Below are 23,464 nucleotides of genomic sequence, written 5' to 3'. Positions count from 1 at the left end.
AGCACTGGTGTTAAATGCACCACCCGAGATGTTAAAAATTTAAACACAGAAATACATGCGAAGAAGAAAAAAAAAAGTCAATTTTGCCCTTTAGTTAACCTACCTGTCGGGCTGAATGGGGGATGGCTTGGCATTTGGAATCCGCTGGCGCTCCGGTTTCGGGGAAAGGGGCTTCCCAGGCTGTTTACGGTCTTGCACTAAAGCAAAGCAAAAGAAAAAAAAAAAGGAAAAAAGTAACTCACAAAGCCTCCTTCAAACATTAACAGCATAATGGATGTATCTCTACTCAAGCAGCAGTGATGTCACTACCTCCCAGCGTGCGATCTGACTGTCACCTTTTCTGAGAAATTGTTAGACCCAAAACCTGTAACATGAGGGAAGCCGTTCTTTCAGGTATGGCCACCACCTACCTATAAATCTGAACTAATGAAGCTAGAAACGGAAAGGAGATTTGAGAACAAGATTCAAGATGCTTCTGTCATCACTCATCTTAGGGGGGTGACCTCATTATGCCCGGTCCATCTAACCAAGGGTTCTCAAACTGGCAGACCTCCATCTGCTGCAAAAGTCCCATCATGCCCTTGCCTGTGGGAGTCATGCTGGTAACTTGCCAGCCTTGCAATGTCTCATGGGACGTATAGTTTCACAACAGCTGGAGAGCCGCCAGCGTGAGACCCCCCCTGACCTAACCAGACTGATAAATGTTGCCTAGACTTCAGGAGGATGGTCACCTGACCTGAATGAAAATAGCCCTCATCTCTGGTGTGTGGGAAAGAAAACCTAAATGCATCTCCAAACTCCAAATCCTATGGTCCGAAACCTGTATTTCCAAAACCTTACAGTCCCTAAAGCCTTAAAGCGATAAAGTTTTTTTTTTTCCTTAAAAAAAAGTAAAAAGTAACAAACATGTCATACTTACCTGCTCTGTGTAATGGTTTTGCACAGAGCAGCCCAGATCCTCCTCTTCTCAGATCTCTGTTCGGCGCTCCTGGCCCATTCCCTCCTGCTGAGTGCCCCCACAGCAAGCAGCTTTGTGTCTGAATGGACAAAAAGAGCAGTGGCTCAGCTCTGCCCCCTCTCTCCCCTCATTGGCTCACAGATTTGATGGACAGTATCAGGAGCCGATGGCACCCCACTGTTGTCTCGGCTAATGAGGGGGGCTGCCTGAACAAATGTCAAAATCTGGGACAGATGGTTAGAAGATGCTTCCAAGAATGAATATTTTCTTAATGAACGTATGGAACGCATTTCCACATGTATCCCCCACTTATGCCCTTCCGTAGGTATATCCAGCTCTGCTAACATGCACTGAGATATTTGGTGTTTCCCCTCCTTCTGTTACCCTTTCTTCTTTTTGTGCGCAATGTATCCCGTTACATTTAATTTGGCAGTCTTAGCTAGAATGTTTCTATTCTGTATGCATGTGTCAACGTACAAGTCTTATGAGTAGTGCCTGTTGCCCTTTATATTTGCATTCATTTTTCTATAAACAATAAAACTTTATTTTTTTTATTAAAAGGAATGGGCTGCCCTATGTGCGGGAAACCTTCAAAAAGTCATCTCCGACTCTTGAGAAAACTTTCCACACCATGCATTTTGGTGCATCCTAAAATGCACGCATTTGTAGATGCGTCTGTAAAAGGGCAGCAAGTTTCGGGAAGGGGTGCGATTCTGTGCGTGTTCCTGCAAAGTATAAATGTGAACCTAGCCTTAGTGTTGTCAGCTTCTCTATTTTCTTGGATGTCTTTGGCATGCAGGGGATGAGCCCCGGGCATGGCGCTTAGCACCGGTGTCCTCGGAGGGGGACCTGTATATGGGCTTGGCATAAGCGCGTAGAATCTCTTAACGCTCCTTTTGAGGTGAAGGAATACATTTTATTTTTGTGGGGCCCATTCACATCTTTTAATTACGGTAAAACATGCACAGCCACCATGCCAAGAGCCTGCCTAGGTGTAAGAGAAGTGAGAAAATAATTTGCAGAGTTTATTTTACGGTCACCGCTGAATAAGGAAGAGTATATTAAAGAAGAAGAAGAAGAAAAAAAAAAAGAAACGTTACATATACAACAATTTGAAAAACATCCTTTATTGTATCGTCCACATTATATTACGTCTGTTCAGGATAGTATCTCTAAATTCTTGAATTTGCATATATGTATTTCTTTCCTGTTAAATATATCAGTTCTTCTGAAATTAAAGTGTTCACATGCCTTTTACGTGCAAATATAGTTCATTTTAATCTAAAATTAGGTTATTCCATTCAGAAAGAGAACCTCACTAAGTAAGCATATGGCTAAAAATACCGCTGATGTTTGTAATTACAATCCGCCATCAGGAAAGTTGAGCAGCACGTCAGCCAGGCTTGTGTCAGATGAAGCGATAAGGTCGGTCTGTGAAAAAGACTATCGCTTCGGGGAGATCCCATTCACCTGCAGAATCCTGTCACCTCATGCCGAGGACAAGTTATAACTTATTCTATGAACGTGGTACAGAGAACACTAAGCCAGTCTGTGCACCAGAGGAGCTTACACTCTGTCAGCCTACAGTCACACACCATCATGGGCAGTACAGTGGTTCAAATCCCAACCACGACACTACCTGCCTGGAGTTTGCATGTTCTCCCTGTGCGAGTTTCCTCCGGGTACTTTGGTTTCCACACTCCAAAGACTTGCTGGTAGGTTAATTGGATTCTGTCCAAATTGTCCCTAGTATGTATGAATGAGTATTAGGGACCTTAGAGTGTAAGCTCCTTGAGGGTAGGGACTATAACAATGTATATGTAAAGCGATGTGGAAATTGACAGCGCTATACAAAAGTACTTGAAATAAATAATAAATTATACTTTTTTTTTTTAGCTCTGACATATACTGTAGTGCTGTACAGAGAACATTAAGCCAGTTACATTTGTTTCTGCACCAGACAAGTATACACTCTAAAGTACCCTCACAATCACACATTAGCTTCTACATTTTTATAGCTCTGACATATCCCACAGTGGTGTACACAGACACAAACTCATTCACAGTACAGTGCTTTGGTATGTGTCATACACCATTATTACACATTTATATAGTTCCGACTGTGGGGGGACATTAGTGCATACATCACTATGGTATATGTCAGCGCTATAATAATGTACAATAATAATAATAGTGTGCAACTGTGGGTTGACATTAGAGTGGAAGCTCCTTTGACGCAAAGCCTGATGTGAATGGCCCAGTGTTCTCTGTACAGCATTGCGGAATATATCCGAGCTATACAAATTTATAACAGTGTATGACAGTGGGGGGGGGGGGGGGGGGGAACAAGAGTGTACAGTACAATGCTTTGGAAAGTGTCATACATTATTAATACACATTTATATAGTTCTAACTGTGGGGAAAAATTTGAGCGCAAGTGTTCTCTATACAGCACTGCGGTATATGTCAGAGCTAAATAAATGTATAATAGTGTGACTGTGAGGGGACATTAAGCGCATAAGCTCCTCTGGCGCAGAGACCGAGGTGACTGGCGCAGAGACCAATGTGACTGGCTCAGTGTCCTCTGCACAGCACTGTCCTATATTGTTACATAGTTAGCTTGGCTGAAAAAAAAAAAAAAAAAATACACAGGTGCATCCAGTTCAACCAATAGAAAAAGAAAAAAAGCTGACAAATTGAAAACCTCTATTTATAAACGACACTAGAGTGTAAAGCTCCTCTGGTGCAGAGACCGATTTGAATGGGGCTCACACGCTTCTGTATTGTATTCATATGAAGAATTAAATTTAGCACAAAGAGCTCTGCAATAATAAATAAAATAAAAAAACACTTTCCAGTATGAGTGAAACATTAAAATATCAGTTTTGTGCAGAGTGGCCCTTTAATGTATACTGCCCTCTCCAGCTGTTAAAAGGAATAGATACGAGTTGTGCGTCATACTCACCACGCTCTGGGGACAGGTTGGACTTTTTAGCAGGCGGTGAACTCGGCCGGTCTTTATCGGAAGGTTCATACCTTTTCCTACTCCCTTTATCTGTGCCCTGGAGGAGGAAAAGAGATAATTTCATGAGATAGAGGCGGATGGAAGAGATACAGACAGGCTCAACCTTGCACGGGACTTACTGCACCAACTGGAGGGGCAGCAAAGAATCCAGACAGCTATGACCTCCATTATCCACACAAGATTTTTATTATATTTAACTAGTTGTGGACATCAAATTCACATGGATGTGTACATTACACTTTAGTTCTAAAAAGCTTTTCAGAGGAATAAAGCTGAAGAGTTTTAACAGCCATGGTCGCCCCAAAACCCACCTTTTAATTGGGCAAGGCGACGGACTCTGAAAAGGGCATCCTTGGACCCCCCCCCCCAGTTTCTGAAATTGATGACCCCTTAGGAGCCACTGACACCAGTCCCTTGGTCATGTGACAGTGATTGGGCGCAGTGATCGCCACTAAACACAGCACTGTCCAAAGTGAAAAGGTCTCATGTTCTCCAAGAACTAGAGATGACAGCTGAGGATTCCTCTTACTGTCAGGGTGACTCCCCTTACTGTTGGGGGTCTATACATCTTTGATGTACTGCTCTGTATACTACTTATGTGTGCAATAAAATTCTTAAAAAAAAAAAAAAAAAAAAAAAACATACCAGTTGCTCCTGCTAGCTGGAGAGGAAGCGCTGGCAAGGGGAGTATACTGGGGGCAAGCCCTGTGAATACACACAATTTGAGGTTCTCTTTGAGTGATCATAGTTCATTTTGATTAACCAGAAAGATGGTTTATATCCTAGATTGCAAGCTCTAACGAGCAGGGCCCTCTGATTCCTCCTGTATTGTAACTGAAATGTCTCCCTCATGTTGTAAAGCACAGTGCAAACTGTTGGCGCTATATAAATCTTGTATTATAATAATAATAGACAGCACAGTGGTGCAGTGAGTAGCACTCTCTCCTAGCAGTAAAGAGTACTTCAAAACTCAACCACGACAAAACCTGCCTGGAGTTTGCATGTTCTCCCTGTGCCTGCGGGGGTTTCCTCCGGGTACTCAAGTTTCCTCCCACACTCCAAAGACATGCTGGTAGGTTAATTGGCTTCTGTCTAAATTGACCCTAGTATATGAATTTGTGTTAGGGACCTTAGATTGTAAGCTCCTTGAGGGTAGGGACCGATGTGAATGTACAATGTATATGCAAAGAGCTGCGTAAATTGACAGCGCTATATAAGTACCTTAAATAATAATAATAATTAGGCGAGCTAGGAAAAAAAAAGTTCTGGTTTCCAGGCTTGTCCCGTCCCTCACTACAAACTCTTCCGTGTATAAAGCAATCCAGTACAGGAAAGTACAGCTCGCCGTCTGTGTGGTGTAAATGGGCTTTCCAGGCCGCTCCTGTGGTTACCTGGATAATATTCACCTTGGACAAGTGCCAGGGCTCTCCGTCTACTGTTGCTGGTTAATGACAAATTAGAAATGACTGAGTGCAGGGGAGGAATTCGAGGAATGTGCTGCCGTTAAGGAGTAAGCTGTATAGAGCACCAGATGAGAAAGCTGCTGCTGTAATGCAATAGACAGGTGGATACAAATTGTGGCTCATAGCCCTCCGGCCGGGACAGGCACCATGCTTAGATTTGTGATCTATTACATCTATATGGCATGATGCGTACATTATGGTGCAACAATTGGAGTAAAGGGTTCTAAAAAGGCAAGACAAAAAACAAAAACCTATATACTCACCTATATTGCTGCAGCCCTACCATGTCGGCTCCAAGCTCGAGATGACAGATCATATCACCACCGATCATTCAGCTCTCTATCTGCTTCGAACTGCCTTTCTAGTGCTCACTGCAGCGCTTTCCCAGGGGAATTGGGGGGGGAATTGGGGGATCCCATGATGAAATGAGTATTGGTGTGACTTATCTAAACTGTTGCCCAATAATTGACTATATATAGTCTGCTTGGGTACTGTATGAGCAACGCACAGGTTTTCTGTAGCATTTAAGAAACCTTAGATTAAATTACATCCTGATAATACAAAGGGACATCATCACCTTGCTTAGCAGAGTCAATTTGATTTCCTTGTGAGCACTGAAGCCGCTCTGGGCTGGTGGAGGAGCAGCAGGCTGAACGGATATTTTCGGAGCGCTGACCGGCTTCGATGGCTTTGTGACAGCTGGTGCTTTTGCAGTCATTGCAGCGGGATCCCGCACTCGTTTGTCGTCCTCCCGCACTCGTTTGTCGTCCTCCCGCACTCGTTTGTCGTCCTCCCGCACTCGTTTGTCGTCCTCCCGCACTCGTTTGTCGTCCTCCCGCACTCGTTTGTCGTCTTTAGGCCGGTGGCCCTCCTTTTTGGTTTTGTCAGAAGGACCTAAAAAAAAAAACAACAGACATAAATGAAAAATAATAGCTTGTGCAGGGTGACTGGTCTCATCTCTGCCCTATCCAGAAGCTTTCTGCAGGTGGCCTGTAGTGAGTGGAGCCTGCTGGGCCCCTCCCACAGCTCTGCACAGGCTACATACAGCACAGTAATGTCACTTCTGCTTCTAGAAGGTAATAACTGGAATTGCAAAGACATTTTGTGCACACAAAATGGATTTATATCCCTTGTAGATGAAGAGACGTCTGTAATAGGTATGTATATACATATTTTTTTACACAGGTTAGCATAGGTGTAATGAAAAGGGAGGGGAAGTTTTAAAGTGTTACTAAACCCAGGACCCTGCATTCACGATACAGGAGGTCCCCGAGTTACGAACCTCCAACATGCAAAAGACTCCTACTTATGAACGGGAGGCGGGTGACGCTCTGCACATGCGCGGCCACTTTTTGACCATGGGCACCTCAGAAAAACAGCATTTGCGGCTACTTGACAGAACATCTGAAAACGACGTGTCTGCCATTCTGCGTATGCGCTTCTGACTTGAGAACAAACCGACAGTCCCTAATCCGTTTGTAACTCGGGGACTGCCTGTATCTGGTCTCACACAGTACACAGAACATGGAAATGCAATCATTTTAGCAAATATAAAATGCCAAATACCTTTTCTCATCAGCAGTATGTATCAGTCTTGTGACTTATCAGTGTCTGGTTAAAGTTTGTAGGAGTTTGCATTCTCCCCTGATTGTCCTATAAGGCTGCATGAAACGCTGACCCTCTGTTTGGAAAGTGCCGATCACATGCACACTCCCAAGAAAATAAAAACTCCCTTGCAATAGACCCCAAATTGAGCATGTGCAGCTTGCCCCCAAGGCTCTGTTCTATCAGGAGATTGTTTGGAGACCGTGGAAGAAGGGGAGGATCAGAAGACAGGATCAAGTAGCCTTTTTTTTATACAATACAGAGGATTAACCCCTTAGGTGCCATAGTGAGTATAGCAAGTATGCTTTACTGTATATACAGGCTGATTTTACTGTTGTGGGTTTAGTAACACTTTAAGGCTAGTTAGGTGTAAGCTGGAATTCTACTTTACATGGAAGTTGTTGTGCCTATAGTTCAACTTTAATGTTGACCTGTTGCTGCCCAAGTAGCACAAATGTGCATTAGCAAAGGGGGTAGGCTTTAATGTCAACATGCCACACATACATGGGCAGCAGAGCTTCCTGTGCTGAGAGCTTACTCACTGTGTTCTCCCAGCACAGGGACAGAGCTGTCTGACAGCTCTTGGTCTCCGCCAATAATTAGTAGCCAGCGTAACCAGCTCCCGATCATGTGGCCACGGTGGCAGCCAAACCATAAGGGCGGATTCTTCTTGCCCCTTGGTATAAAAACAATGGTAAAGGGATGCTGAGACTAGGCAGGAAGGCGTTAAGATAAAAGTGCCCAGTTACCTTTTTCTTTCTTTTGCTGTGATGGAGTCGGTGATCGAGAACTTGCAGAGGAGATGGGGCTGGCAAGGTCGGCGTACATGTCATCTGAGTCGGCGCTACGCACAGAACTGCTGCTGGAGGAAACACTGGAGACAGAAGAGACGCTGCTCACACTGAGTGACCTGGTGAAAATACAGAGAAGGTGAGTGAGGGGGGATTAACCCCACAAGGCAGACTTCAGGGGTACAGATAACATTCTGAAGAAATAAAAAAATAAAAATAAAAAAAAGTCAACTGGGGGAAGTCAGTGGTCATGCTCTTTAGAAAATGGTTCCTGCCTTCTTCTGCGCCCATTCCTTTCAGCATCAAAACGAATGTCATCAAAATTCTTGGGGTCTGGTTTGGAGCTGAGGGCGCAGCCTTGAAGCCCTGGGAAGAGAGACTGGCCAAGATGCGAGAGAAGTTTGGCCTATGGAGCCTCAGAGAACTCACCATCGAAGGTAAACCACTGGTACTCCGCAGCGAGATTCTCTGTTGCAGTACCTCGCCCCCACCCCCGACATCGCCACTCCACTGAGGGTGCTCTATGATTGTAACTGCATCCGCAAGACTTTGGCGGTAACTCCATGTCACGTTTTTTCTTCCTGCCTCTTTGGAGGTCCCTTGGATGGGACAAATAGGACAGTTCCATCCCCTACAACTGGGACATTCCTTGGTATTACTTGGATATTTTTAAGTTTATCAAAGAGTTGGGGCTGCATGGAGTTAAGCCTGACTTGTGGAAGCCAAAAACTATCTAAGTTGATTAGAGCATTGGACAATGCTGAGACTGTTCCAGGTCTCCCTTCAGCCACTTGCAAATTTGTCTGGAGGAATGTTTCTTCAAAGAGACTCACCAACAGGCACAAAGATCTGGCATGGATGGCAATCCAAGGGGGATTGCCGCTCAGGACATTCATGCATGCCAGAAACCTGTGCAGATACAGGCACTGCCCTTTTTGTATCATCCAGGAGGAAACCGCTTTGCTGGCGGGTGCTGTGTTGCTTTAAGGACGCTTAATGGGATGCCAGTAAGCGCCTCATCCATCAGTGGGAGAGGATGTCCAATAAGGACTGTCGAAGACTGGTTCACAGTCTGCTCACAGACTAACTTGATGGACTTTGAGGAAGGGGAGATCTGAAGATTTCCCTTGTCCCCTGTGTATCAATGGCAGTTCAATAAAGCTTTGGGCCTGTGAACTATTTCCCGTTCACCTATCCCCCTCCCTACCACCCCCATCACACCTGTTGAAATGTAATTTGTTTGAAATGTTACATGATTTGCTTAAGTAAAATGCATCTAGTAACACGTTTTTAGTTAATGTTTTCGGGGTAATGCGCATCATGCATGATGTGACGTTTCAGGGTATTATCACTCTGCACAACACATTAGGCTTCATACTGCAGGATGAATGTAATTTGTATGCTTGGAACTGTATTGTTATGTAGTGTATTTTGCGCTGCGTCACAGTACAGGGTGGAATTTTCTTTATTGTATCATTTGTTTTTTGTAAATTTTAATGCAAAATAAAAGTACACATTTTCAATCAAAAAAAAATGCATCCAGGAAAGGGGAGCTGTTTTCTTTTCCTGGGGTTACAATATACAGTCCAATCAGATGCCCCGTAACAGTTCTCCTATAATTATGTTCCCAACACACGGCCAGCCATTGATGTGTTATACTGTACAACACAATAGGGAAGGAAGTTTTTTTTTGTGCTCTGTCTATATAAGGTTTATACAGTTGTGGTGTTAACTAAAAGTTCACGTTCTAAAAAAAAAAAGATATGAACTGATATGAGTGAATACCAGTCAACTATGTGGGAGAACAAATAATCCAAAACAGATTTTTTTCTTTTATAAACATTAAGAGGAAGATAATGCAGAGCATACCTGGACTTCCTGATTCACCGTCATTTCAGGAACATGCAGAAGAAAACAGAAAAGATGTATTGGTGCGATAACCAGCTAAAATTGAACGTAGTACAAGCTTGTTTTAGATCCAGAGTGATTGTTTAATAGGGATGCTGATTTAAACAATAAAAGGGCCGTACACACGGGCCAAAAGTCGGGTGGCATCGGCCCGGCTCAATAGAAACCGGCCAACATTTGGCCTGTGTGTATAGCAGGTGGGGCATGACTGAAAAAGGTTTGCTGATCGGCACCCGAGCAGCGGTGCAAGTACTCTCTCCACTCAGATCTCAGATAACACTCGGCACTCCTCTCTGAGCTGGGCAGTGTGTGAAATCAGATTTCCGCCACATGCTTCTGGAAGCCCAGAAAGGCTGTGTATATTCTGGACAAACAGACCTAAAGGAGAGAGGGCTTGAGATAAACAAGTGTAACTTATGTAGGATTTATTTCATCTCGGTGTATGCGTCCGAGGACGTAAATTTGATGACGAAACGCACCTGACAGTGCCATTTATATAGTGATCAGTGCATTTTTATAGCATTGATCACTGTATTGGTGTCACTGGTCCCCAAAAAGTTTTGTCTGCCGCAATGTCACAGTCCCATTAAAAATCGCAGATCGCCGTCATTACCAGTAAAAACAAAACAATAAAAAAGTCCCTAAATATTTCCTCTATTTTGTAAACACTAACTTTTGCGTAAACCAATCAATATACGCTTAATGCCATTTCTTTTGGTACCAAAAATGTGTAGCAGAATACATATTGGCCAAAACTGATGAATAAATGTGTTTTTTTAATATATTTTTTGGATATGTATTATAGCAGAAAGTAAAAAAAATATTTTTTTCTAAAATTGTCGCTCTTTAACCACTTCAATACAGGGCACTTTCTCCCCCTTCCTTCCCAGCCCAATTTTCAGCTTTCATCGCTCTAGCACTTTCAATGACAACTGCGCGGTCATGCTACACTGTACCCAAATGAAATTTTTATCATTTTGTTCGCACAAATAGAGCTTTATTTTGGTGGTATTTATTCACGACTCCGTTTTTTATTTTTTGCGATATAAGCGCAAAATAAACCGGAAATTTGGAAAAAAAAAAAATATTTTATTTTTTCTATTTTAAAAAATCCAATAAAATCAAATTTTGTCATAAATTTAAGCCAAAATGTATTCTGCTACATGTTTTTGGTAAAAAAAATTCCGTTAAGTGTATAATTGGTTTGTGTGATCACGGACATATGTACGCAAATGATCATGTACATATGTGTGCAGGTGATCACGTACATATGTGTGCAGATAATCATTGGGACATGTGATTTTAGTGGGACATATGTGGGGGACATGTTTTTATTATTAGGGACATATGTTTTTATTATTAGGGACATATGTTATTATTTGGGGACATGTGTGTTTTGGGGACATATGTGGGGACTGTGTTTATACTGTGTGGTGTGTTGTGTGTTTACACTAGACTGGTGATCAGTGAGTAAAAAGCTGTAAAAAAACAGCTCATACTCACTGATCACCAGCCGGCTGCAGCGACCTGCTCTCCTCAGCTATGACTTCTGTGTGAGGAGAGGAGGAGCCGATTGCCTAGCAACCGGCTGTTTGTTTACATCACATGACGGCTGTGATTGGACACGGCCGTCATGTGATCAGGAGGGCCAATCACAGAGCCCACCTGCCGATCTGAGATGCGCCGTGTCCGGGTGACACGAGCACATCGGGATCGCGCCGCTGCACGGGGACGCGCGCACGATCCCACTCCTTCTGAAGGACGTTCCTGAACGTCCTATCAGAAGTAGACGGCTCCCACCCGGCCATATATGTGCATTGGCCGGGTGGGAAGTGGTTAATTTATAGCGCAAACAATAAAAAACGCAGAGGTGATCAAATACCACCAACAGAAAGCTCTATTTGTGGGGGGGGGGACATCAATTTTGTTTGGGTACAACGTTGCACAAGCGCGCAATTGTCAGTTAAAGCGATGCAGTGTCATAAATAATATAGTAAAACTATTTATGGGCTTCTGGTCAGGAAGCGGGTAAATCCTTTCCGGGGCCAATCGGTTAACAAGTCGCTGGTTTACGACTGTCAGCTGCAAACGCTGCCTTGCTCTTTCTGGAGGCTGCTAATGGGATGTGGGGGACTGGCTCTTAGGGAGAGGCCCATTCTGTTTTTTTTTTTCTACAAGGCTCGTTTGACCGCTCTATAATTTGAGGGCCAATTTGCTCTGGTAAGGAGATTTGCCTAGATCACGGTGGTGCTGTGTGGATCCATCTAATACACTGAAGCTGGGGTGGGGTTTTCACTCTCTGACTTCTATGAACTTGTGCATTTGTTATTTAGCTCAGAATTTTATCGCTATAAATCTGTGTATTACCGGAGGCCAGTCACTTCACTGGGTGTATGCAAGGATTACAACCTACTTTAAAAGAATATTTTCCCCAACGAGGGTCTAAGACAGTAGCACAATAAAATTGTAATACTGATCCCAGCACACAAAAAGGACATATACTTTATCCACACAAACAGCTGCTGTTATAAATCAAGGATCAAATATAAAAATATGCACAAATACAGTCTCAAACTACGTTATGCACAGTACTCACGCATTAACAGCCCTCTAGAGAAAAGTGTGTGTCAAAAACATGTATACACTAAACTTAGGTGCAATTACAAAATTCATAAAAAGTCCGAAGGATAAGAATAAAGTTCATAAACAAGAGCGTAGTGCTCCAAAAGCCCTTAGGTTGAGAGAAAAATCCTCGAGAGAACGCACACCACGCCATGCATGTAAAGAAGACCTTGTGCTCCGTGTGACCCCCCTTTTGCTTATGCACTTACCCCTAAGGGGTTAATTTCAGGCGTTGTAAATGTTTCACTGCGAGTTGCTCCTACACTGCAATCATCCGCCCGTCAGAGGAATATGCACCCAGGAACTTTGCTCACACCAGGATTACACTTGCCACTCAGTTTATTCCCATAATCATTAAAAAAAACAACACGTAAGAAATCCATAGTGTAAACCTGTTTATTTTTAAAACTCACACTCCACACGCAATAAAATCTGTTTTCATTGTAAACACACAACTCTTGCATTAAAAGGTATCCAGCCGCGATTAGTTATTTCTCACCGCTCTCTCACTGAAGTTTAGCAGGCTAATAGGCAGAGGACGATGAGACCCGGGATAACCAGCGCTGATGCTCAGATACTGGACAGCTGCATAGACATGCCCATACGCGTTTCGTAATCACGTTTTCAGCTGACTTTTTATGAATTTTGTAATTGCACTTAAAGTGGTTGTAAACACTTACAAACCACTTTGACCTACAGGTAAGCCTAGATTAAGGCTTACCTGTAGGTCCAAGCAATATCTCCTAAACCTATATGGTTTAGGAGATATTTGCCCGACAACGGGCACCGCTGTCTACGGCGCATGCGCCGCAGACAGCGGCGCGCGGGCGCACTGAGCGCGGCATTCTCAGCGACGGAGCTGCCGCACGTGTCGGCTCCAGTGCGCATGCGTGGGAGTGACGTCATCGCGGCTTCGCCGAATGACAGCGGCGGAGCTGCAAGACCCCACCAACAAGATGGATGCGGCGGACTACAGGGGACAGCGGTGACTTCGCTGGCTCCTGTGTCAGGTAAGTGACACATAATGAGCTACTATGCGATGCATAATAGTCCATTATGCTTTGCCTTTGCAGGGAATGAAAGAGGAAGTAAACTCATCAGGGTTTACTTCCTCTTTAAGTTTAGTGTATATATGTTTTTGACACACACACTTATCTCTAGAGCGCCGTTAATGCATGAGTACTGTGCATAACATATTTGTGCATATTTTTATAGAGGGTCTAGACAGGTTAAAATTAATTGGAACTCCCACCTTAATATTTTCAGTAATCAGGGATACTTCTAAACCTCTTACCTGGATTTTCGAGATGCGGATGGAGAAGGGGACGCGGATGCTGATGAAGATCCGGAGGATCTGGACACTGATCGGGATCCGGATCTAGAACTGGAGCCGCTGTAACTACTGCCACTTCCACTGACACTGCCACTGACTGTTCTCCTGAAATATTTGAACACCAGTCAGGCGTGCCGAATAAGAGGTAAGCACCAAGTCATAAAATAGGCACAGTTTGAGTTGTCGTACCTTCTGGGTGGAACTTTCCTCTTTGTCTCCTTAGCTCGTCCAATTCTGTTTTCACTGGTTTTAGGTGGTTCTACCCCAACTTTTGCAGGTTTTGGGGCTGCTGCAGGCGCTGCGGGAGGGACAGCTTTCTTCACAGTTGGTTTGTCTCTGAACAACAAGAAGGAAAAAAGAAAGTTTGCATGTTGTATTTATTCAATCTCAGAGAAGATCCCTGCAATCTTCTACAGAGGAATTTAAAAGGCTCATTTTAGTTTTGGAGACGCCATCTGAATGTCGCCTCTATTGCAGGTTCGAGCAGGGAAGGCTCCCTTCTGGCATTCACTCCATGCCACTGCACTGCATTCAGCCTCATTCTACTACTCGTGACATCACAAGGCAAGTATTGCAAACCTGACCTCTTAAGCTGGCCATACACTGAGAAAATTTCGTCTGGTTCCTGGCAAGATGCTTGAAATTTGCTCAGCCCAGCTCCATCTGACAAAATATTGTTCGAGCAACTTCGAAGAAGCCTGCTGGAATTTTTTTTTTTGTCAAACTTGGGCTGCATCTAATCAGGTGCAGGTGTGGTTTAGGTATTCTGACAGCTACTGTCAGAATACAACGGACAGGCAGGTGAGCTAAATACCATGGATGGAGGAATCGATTAAGCTGGCCATAGATGGATGTGTGTTTGGATCAACAGGGACCAGACGAATTTCTATGCATGTGTGACAATATGAACCTTGCTTTGTGCACTGGCCCAAATCATTTGGTGGAGGGAGGATTATGGTGTTGGGTTGTTTTTCAGGGGATGGGCTTGGCCCCTTAGTTCCAGTGAAGGGAAATCTTAAGGTGACAGCATACCAAGACATTTTGGACAATTTCATGCTCCCAAAATTGTGGGAACAGTTTGGAGATGGCCCCTTCCTGTTCCAACATGACTGAGCACCAGTGCACAAACAAGGGCCATAAAACTATGGATGAGCAACCCGATAGAACACCTTTGAAATTAATTAGAGTGGGGATTGAGAGCAAGGCCTTCTCGTCTAAAATCAGTGCCTGACCTCACAAATGTGCTTCTGGAAAAATGGTCATTCCCATAGACACACTCCTAAACCTTGTGGACAGTCTTCCCAGAAGAGTTGAAGCTGTTATAGCAGCAAAGGATGGGCCAACTTGAACCCTATGGACTAAGAGGTGGATGGGATGCCAAAGTTCACGTGTGTGTAAAGGCAGGCGCCCAATACTTTTGACAATATAGTGCATCAGGTAAAAGAAAAATGTCCTCTGCTAATTTGTTCAGGCCAAGCATGATCTATAATGAAGGCGAAGATTGCCCAAAACGCATTACAAGGGAAAACTATTACCAATAAAGATTTTTATAAGTGCATGGAGTCCTGGCTTGGTGGATTTTTCTGGGCTGCATTGTGCACTTTGGGAAGAGTGCTGCCAAGCATCTTCCAGAGGGCAGTTACAGTTGGATTTTAAACACCTCACTTTCAGAATTTGCTCCACAGACTTTAAAAAAAAAAAAAAATATATAACAAATTTTCATTCTTTTCCACTCCATCTAAAACCAGATTGCGTTTGGATCTGAACTCCCGCAGTTATTGGGCCTCATTAGACATCACATACTGCCCACCATGAATTGCACTAGAAAGCTCCTTTTCATTCATCTTTTTGGCGCTTCGCACGCCAGGAAAATAAAAAAATAAAAACTCAAGGGAATGCGGACATCATAAACAGCCCAGTTATGTCACAATTCAGATTTCTTTGTGCAAGTTAAATAGTTAACCTTAGTTTAAGAATGACAAGAAGTTACCCTCAGGACAAAGCGGATACATTAAACTCCTACAGAAAAATTCAGCATAAACAAAAAGAAAGTTTAGTTGTGCAACTGGCAAAAAAAAGGAAAATTAAACAAGAAACGGAAAAAAGATCTAAAAATATGAAATTTGCCTGCAGTGTTCTGAATGAGGATATGCTAAAAAGGACGGTAATTGCGGGCTGGAAAACGGCTTTCCTCTGGGTCATATCTTAATCAGTGGAAACCTACCCATCATACAGCAGGAAAACACCAAAATGTCACAGCATGCTGAATTATGTACTCAGCTTGCAAATTGCCATTTGTGCGACGTATGATCCAAAAGTTCAAGGGCACCCTTTCCAACCGTTTGCAAATTTGTGCATGTTACAATTACCACACTATCCGCAGTGTTATCGTGTTATCCCAGGACCTTGATATCACAAGCACTTTTTTTTTTTTTACAATAACTGCTCATCAACAGTGGTAAGCCAATAGTTTTCGTTGCTTCTATTGAATTTTATGTCCCTATAGCCTGTGGTCTCACAATTGCAGCCCGGGGGCTGAATGCAGCTCTTTGCTTCCCTTATCCGCCGCCCCCCTAGGGCACTATTTCTCCCACTGACGCGAGACACTATTCTGACACCAATAATGAGGCACTTTCCCCTACCCCCAATGAGGCCCTATTTATCCTCCTAATACCAAATGTGGAGAGGTTTACTTCCACTAATGCCAGGAAAATTTCCACTCACACTAGCCACAGTTCGGCCCTCAAAGTCTGAAGGACAATAAACCGGCCCTTTGATTAGAAAGTTTGGAGACCCCTGCTCTATAGTAAAAAGATGCATGCAGCTGAGAGATCTGGATAATACAGACTGGCAAACCCAAGTGCACTATTAGGTCCCTTTCATACGGGTAGCACACCAATTAGATCAGCAGGGGATCTGTCCGCTAATCCTCTGCTGATCAGAGCAGAGCGGGGGGATAACAGGTCTGCTCTCAGTTTATGCAGAACGGACACAGACTAAGCCCACTCTGTTCTATGGACCGGCGGGTGTAAACGGACTCTGCTGTCTGTTTACACCTGACTGCCTCTGATGCTCCTAGACAGAGGAAGGCCGATCCCCTTACGATTTTTTTTTTTTCCTATTTTAGCTGACCAGATTGGATCGGAGGTAGACAGACACAAGTTGTGGGAGAAGGGACTTTCTTGGGAGCAAAGGGTATTTTAGCATGAGTGGTAAAATGTAATTAAATACCATACGACTCATTAAAAACCTGTTACTCCACTGGACGGATATACACATATGCATAAAACTATTTACTAGTTATCATTGGCTGTTGTAGGGGAATCGGCATTGAGGGCGAGTGTGCCTTGTGCACAGCTTGAGGAAAAAAAGTCACATGACCAGTAGGAAGGCACTCACCCTTTAGGTGCAGAAACCGTGTCCCCTTTGCTTTTAGCGGAAGCTTTGTGCGGTGAGGGTGTTGGTGAGGGAGATGGAGAGGAGGAGAATGACCGGGATCTGAAAAGAAAGAATCACACAATGAAAATCCAGAATCAATTAAAAAAAAAAAAAAAAAATTTTTACTTAGTTTTTGTCAGGTTGGGGTAGAACTAGAACTGTCATATTTTATTTGAATGCGTAAAAGTTTGTGAGCCGCTATATAAATCTAGTGGAGCTGCCAGCACTAAACACACTTCCTAAACATGTGAAATGTACAAAGTAAATCAGAATAATTATATTGCCTCATTGCTAAGGATTTCCCCTTTTTTTTTGTGAAGACAGAAAGTGATGGGGACCCCATTTTAGTAGAGTGGAGAAGAGTCAGAAGCTCCATTTCTGGCTTTGCTCTGTTGCCTATAGACTGGCTTAAGAAGGGTACATAACAGGAATGATGGTAGTGAGACATCTGTCCATAAGTGAGCACCCTTTGCTCAGCAATATTCTAGCAGAGGACCATGTGGTTTGATAATTGGTTTGGTCAGAAGAGCTCGCTATCGCACCCAAGTCATCTGCATGGCCTATTACCAAACAAAACATGCATGTTGTATTCCATCACTAATGTCAACAATAAGGGGTGAAACCATGAAATTAATTCCTTTATGTCCCTGGGCCAACTCGGCACTCAGAACCCCTGGTATAGTCATGTACTATACAGCTATACAACGCAAGGGGCACTCCTCCCACCAACGCAAGGGGCACTCCTCCCACCAACGCAAGGGGCACTCCTCCCACCAACGCAAGGGGCACTCCTCCCACCAACGCAAGGGGCACTCCTCCCACCAACGCAAGGGGCACTCCTCCCACCAACGCAAGGGGCACTCCTCCCACCAACGCAAGGGGCACTCCTCCCACCAACGCAAGGGGCACTCCTCCCACCAACGCAAGGGGCACTCCTCCCACCAACACAAGGGGCACTCCTCCCACCAACACAAGGGGCACTCCTCCCACCAACACAAGGGGCACTCCTCCCACCAACACAAGGGGCACTCCTCCCACCAACACAAGGGGCACTCCTCCCACCAACACAAGGGGCACTCCTCCCACCAACACAAGGGGCACTCCTCCCACCAACACAAGGGGCACTCCTCCCACCAGTCTCTAGTGACTACCAATGTAAAGAAGCATTTCATTGACCACCTGCTGTTTACCTTATGGAAAATCATTGGGGTGTGTGTGATTGCATGTATGTATATATATATATGCAAAGTATGACATTCTTTTATTGGTTATTGTTCATGCTAAAGTATCATGAGCAGTAGATATGGCAAGTATTTGCAATGGTTTCCTGAGACCATAAAGTGGAACTAAATCCATTGATTTACCAGTTTAAAGAGAAGTTATATTTTGGAAAGTGCCGGGAACGCAACGGTCACATTGGTTGCGCTCTCAACCAAAACTGAGAAACCATCAAATGGCTGGTGTCATAGCTGATCACATGTGCAGCACCATGTCAGTTGAAGATCAAAGAGACCAAAAACATCAGCCTACTTAGCGATAGAAGGGTTTAGTTCCACTTAGGGCTCAGTTCATATAAATGCAGTGAATCCTGTGCGTTTCCCACACTGCATTGAAATTGTGCGGCGTTTATGCGAACCACAGGGGGTGTCAATGTTAAAGTGGACCTTTACCTATAAGAACTTAATAAAAAAATAATTTTCTTTAGCAAGGAACGTACATTCCACATTAATTGTGCTACCAAAATTATTGTGTGCTGTAAATTGCCTCCAGCATTGCTCCTGTTTCTTCGTGTCGGAGACTGCCATATCAGCCTCTACAAACTCAGCAGTGCCTAAAAATGGAGAGCTACTGAGCATGTGCAGAGCAGAGCGAGACACTGGATTTTAACCACTTGCCTACTGGGCACTTCATCCTCTTCCTGCCCAGGCCGATTTTCAGATGTCAGCGCTGTCACACTTTAAATGACAATTGCACGGTCATGCAACACTGTACCCAAACTAAAAATTTTATTTTTTGAGACAGATAGAGCTTTCTTTAGGTGCCATTTTATCCCCACTGCGAAAACAGACTCTTCTTCACTGGATATAAAAAGTCTACACTGTTAAAATATCAGGTTTCTGCGATTTAAAAAAAACGAGACAAAGAAATAATTTCAGAACTTTTTCCACCTTTAATGTGACCTATAAACTGTAAAACTCAATTGAAAAACAAATCTTTGCGGGGTGGGGGGGGGCTGGGGTTGCATAAGTGTGCACACCCTCTTGTAAATGGGGATGTAGCTGTGTTCAGAATGAAGAAAATCAGTCACTCATGTTAAAGAGGAAGTAAACTGAGGGGGTTTTACTTCCTCTTTATTCGCCTGCAAAGTGAAAGCATAATGGGCTGGTATTCATACTAGCCCATTATGTGCCACTTACCTGCAAACAAAGCCCAAAATGTCCCCGATGACCCCGCTGGAGGAAGTATCCATCTTAACCCCTCTTCCACCCGGGGTCGTGGACTGCGGCTCTGTGACTGGCCGGAGTCGTGTGACGTCATGGCACGGGCCCTATAGAAATGGCACGATCGATGTGCGCAAGCATATATGGTAAATATCTCCAAAACCGTGCAGGTTTAGGAGATATTTCTGGCAAATACAGGTAAGCCTCATTATAGGCTTACCTGTAGGTAAAACTGGTCTGTAAGGGTTTTACAACCACTTTAAATAGGAGTCTGTACACACCTGCCTTTCCAAGACATTAGATATACCATGGAACACAGAGAAGACAGTCATCAAGAAAGAGAAAATCATCAAGAAAGAGGGGGGGGGGGGGGAGGAGAAAATATGGCACAACAGTGACATTACCAAGAACTGGACGTCCCTCCAAAATTGATGAAAAGACAAGAAAACTGGGTGGTAAATGTGACAACAATCTCCCGTATTCTTCATATGTCTGGGCTATGGGGTAGAGTGGCAAGATGGAAGCCCTCTCTTACCAAGAAAACATCCAAGCCTGGCTAAATTTTGCAAAAACACATCTAAAGTCTCCCAAAAGTATGTGGGTCTGATGAAACCAAGGTTGAACTTTTTGGCCATAATTTCAAAAGATATGTTTGGAGAAAAAATAACACCACTGCACATTGCCAAAAGTACACCATACCCATCGTGAAGCATGGTGGTGGCAGCATTGTGCTTTGGGATTGTTTTTCTTCACATGGAACAGAGGCCTTAGTCATGGCAGAGGGAATTATGAACAGTTCCAAATCCCAGTCCTTATTGTCACAAAACCTTTAGGTTTCTGCTAGAAAGATGAACATGAAGAGGAACTTCATCTTTCAGCATGACAATGACCCAAAGTATACAGATCAACAAAGGAATGCTAAAAAACAAAAATCCCTGCATCTACAGACACCACCGACCTAACACTAACCTATCTAGCCCTGTAAAGAAAAAAAGGCGTATACGTGTCTTTTCTGAACCAGATCTGACCTCCAGCGGTGGAAGCTCTGCAGAGGACACAGCCGACATCGGCTGTGAAATGAATGGGAAGTGATGTCACCCAAAGACTTACTATGGGGCTTCCATTTTCATCTGTGTCCTCTATACCCACCTACACAGCGAAGCCACGGCTGACAGCTCTGCATCAGATTGGAGCTTCTTCAAAAAAAATACATATACTAATTTCTTCTTTACAGGGCTAGATAGGTTAGTATTCGATTTGTGGTGTCTAAAGATGCAGGCATTTTAGCTTTAGCATGGACTTCCACTTTAAAGTTTTGGAATGGCCCAACCAGAGCCCAGACCTGAATCCAATTGAAAATCTGTGGGGTGATCTGAAGAGGGCTGTGCACAGGAGATGCCCTCGCAATCTGACAGATTTGGAGTGTTTTTTGAGAGTGGGCAAATATTGGCAAGTCGAGATGTGCCATGCTGATAGACTCATACCCAAAATAACTGAGTGCTGTAATGGAATCAAAAGGTGCTTCAACAAAGTATTCGTGGAAGGGCGTGCACACTTATGCAACCATATTTTTATTTTTACTTCCCTCCACCTAAAAGATTTCAGTTTGTTGTTCAACTGAGTTGTACAGCTCATAGGTCAGATTAAAAAGGTGGAAAAAGTTCTGAAATGATTTATTTTTGTCTCATTTTCTTACATCACAGAAACCAGACAGACATTTTAAACAGGAGTGTGCAGACTTTTTATATCCATTGTAAGGACAATTCAAGCCACCTTTTAGTAGTATGGCAATTTAGAAAAGACGTGGTTATCCTTGGAAGAGTCATAATTTCCGTTTGACCCTGACATCAGAGTATTGACAAAGTTTTAAAATGAGAGCAGAAAAGGAAGCTTGAGCAATTGCAACACCTGAAATTGTCAGTTTCGGCAGCTGGAAGAACTGGTTTTGTCTTTTACAGTGGAATGGTTGACATAAAAAAAAAAAAAAAAAAAAAAAGAGAAAGGAATGAAAATAAGAGAATTCTGCAACATTACATGATTATTAATCAGAACATAAACAGGACACCAGCGCACCTGGAGCGGCTGCCGGAGAAGGAGCTGTGCCGGGAGGAGCGGCTGGAGTAAGAGCTGTACGAGGATGATCTGGAGCGCGAAGATCCGGAATAGGAGGATGATCGCGAGGAGGACCTGAAAAAGGGAACAAGAACGGTTATTTTCTTTATTAGGAGTGTTATAAAGTAATTCATGCGTGGTCTGCATGCCCTGCCAACTTCTACAGACTGATACCCACCTGTCAAGGCATTTTGGCATTTACATCACTCCTCCCAAGAGCCAGCCCATTGCTCATATCAGGGCTGAGGAGGAGAAGAGGGGGGGGGGGGGCTGGGATGTTTTCAGGAAGCTATGTACAGCCCCCTGCTGGCCCCTCCCACAAGCTACAATCTACCTGCACTGCATAAAGGAGCACAGAGACCCGGGGAAGACATCACTGAGTCTACGATGAGTTATAAAATGAAACATAGAAATTGTTTTATTTAAACCGATTAACATGTTGATTAGGATGGGAGCGAAGAACTAAAGGCAAACTAAAAGTTGATTAATCTTCAGCTTTAACATGTGTTGTGCTATAGTGTTTGTTACCACACAACTTCATATTCCTGATATGAAACTGCTGTACCATGTACTTTATGAGAAACTATCCTGTTCTCTTTGTATTGCTTCCTTTATGTGCAATCCCTGGCATTCCTGCTGGTCCCCTTGCTTTCCTATTAAACACTGACCATACTAAGCAGGAGAACACACCATGGTCAGTTCTCTAGCTATGCTGGGAACTCAGTGTGCCCTCCAATGATCAGACTTGTCCCCACACGTCCCTAATGCACAGCCCTTCACTGGGAGGATCAGTGTGCTGCTGCTTCTCCTTCCTCCAGCTCTTATGAAGCTGAGAACAGATGGAATGTGATCAATTAAAAATGAAAGGGAAAAAAACCCCATCATCAATACTTTGATTTTATTTTTTATCTATACAAAAATGTTTTGCCTTTAATTTAGATTTTAAACTTAATGGTTTATTTATTTTACAAAGTGATTGTTTACAAATCACTTTAAAGCGGTAGTAAACACGCTAATGTTTTTTTTTTTTACCACCTGCAAAGCAAAAGGCATAATGAGCACCGCATACTAGCTCATTATGAAATATTTACCTTAGAACGAGGCCCCGACATCTGGCCCGATCCACGCCGAGGGAGCTGACATGCTCCCTCTGCGTTTCTTCCGGGTATCGTGGCTCCGGCGCTGTGAGTGGCCGGAGCCGCGATATCGTCACTCCAGCGCATGCGCGCGGGAGATTTCATCCCGGCCGGTCGGCCACTGCCGGATTCTCAGCCGAGAATCCCCTTGTGTGCATGCGGCGCATACCGAGGGGAATAATTTTTTTTACCTACAGGTAAGCCTTATTATAGGCTTTCCTGTAGGTAAAAGTAAAAAAAAAAAAAAAAAAAAAAAAAAAGGAGTATGCAACAACTTTAAAAGGCAGCCCATTCATTTGAATGGCTTGCCTAAGACATCACAATGGACTTTAAATCACAATTGCTACATGCTGGTATAGCATTTTGCTAGTCATGTGCCTTGCGGAGATATGCCAGGATGCCATTTAAAGTTAACAGCACCACAGAGCACCAATGCATGTAACCTGCATTACTGAAAATCAACAGTGTGAATGGGCCCTAAAAATAAGTGCTGGCTTACAGCAGCACAGTGGCTAAGTGGTTAGCGCTTCCAACTAGCAGCACTGGGGTTGTTGGTATGAATCCTAACCGCAGAACTACTTGCATGGAGTTTGCATGTTCTGCCAGTGCCTGCGTGGGTTTCCTCTGGGTAC

At 43.7% G+C, this 23,464-nt stretch overlaps 1 protein-coding gene across 4 annotated transcripts in view; it reads right to left on the bottom strand.

Annotated features, from left to right (window-relative positions):
• Positions 1-23,464, bottom strand: part of ZC3H18 (zinc finger CCCH-type containing 18) — a 137,073-nt gene that overhangs the window by 1,153 nt on the left and 112,456 nt on the right. For 3 of the 4 annotated variants that reach the window (XM_077453372.1, XM_077453375.1, XM_077453373.1), the window contains 9 exons: positions 21,658-21,771; positions 17,105-17,203; positions 13,895-14,041; positions 13,667-13,810; positions 9,712-9,720; positions 7,801-7,961; positions 6,024-6,340; positions 3,924-4,020; positions 104-197 (listed from right to left, as the gene is read on the bottom strand). In XM_077453372.1, coding sequence (XP_077309498.1) covers positions 104-197; positions 3,924-4,020; positions 6,024-6,340; positions 7,801-7,961; positions 9,712-9,720; positions 13,667-13,810; positions 13,895-14,041; positions 17,105-17,203; positions 21,658-21,771 — 1,182 coding nt within the window. The remainder of the gene's footprint in view (positions 1-103; positions 198-3,923; positions 4,021-6,023; positions 6,341-7,800; positions 7,962-9,711; positions 9,721-13,666; positions 13,811-13,894; positions 14,042-17,104; positions 17,204-21,657; positions 21,772-23,464) is intronic. The other variant, XM_077453374.1, reaches the window with a different exon arrangement.

This window comes from Lithobates pipiens, unplaced genomic scaffold (assembly GCF_037356315.1).
Source record: "Lithobates pipiens isolate NorthernLeopardFrog02 unplaced genomic scaffold, aLitPip1_a1.2 Scaffold_10, whole genome shotgun sequence".
NCBI classification, from domain to species: Eukaryota; Metazoa; Chordata; class Amphibia; order Anura; family Ranidae; genus Lithobates; species Lithobates pipiens.
Note: the sequence above shows the minus strand (reverse complement) of the source record. Positions and strands in the feature narration are given on the sequence as shown.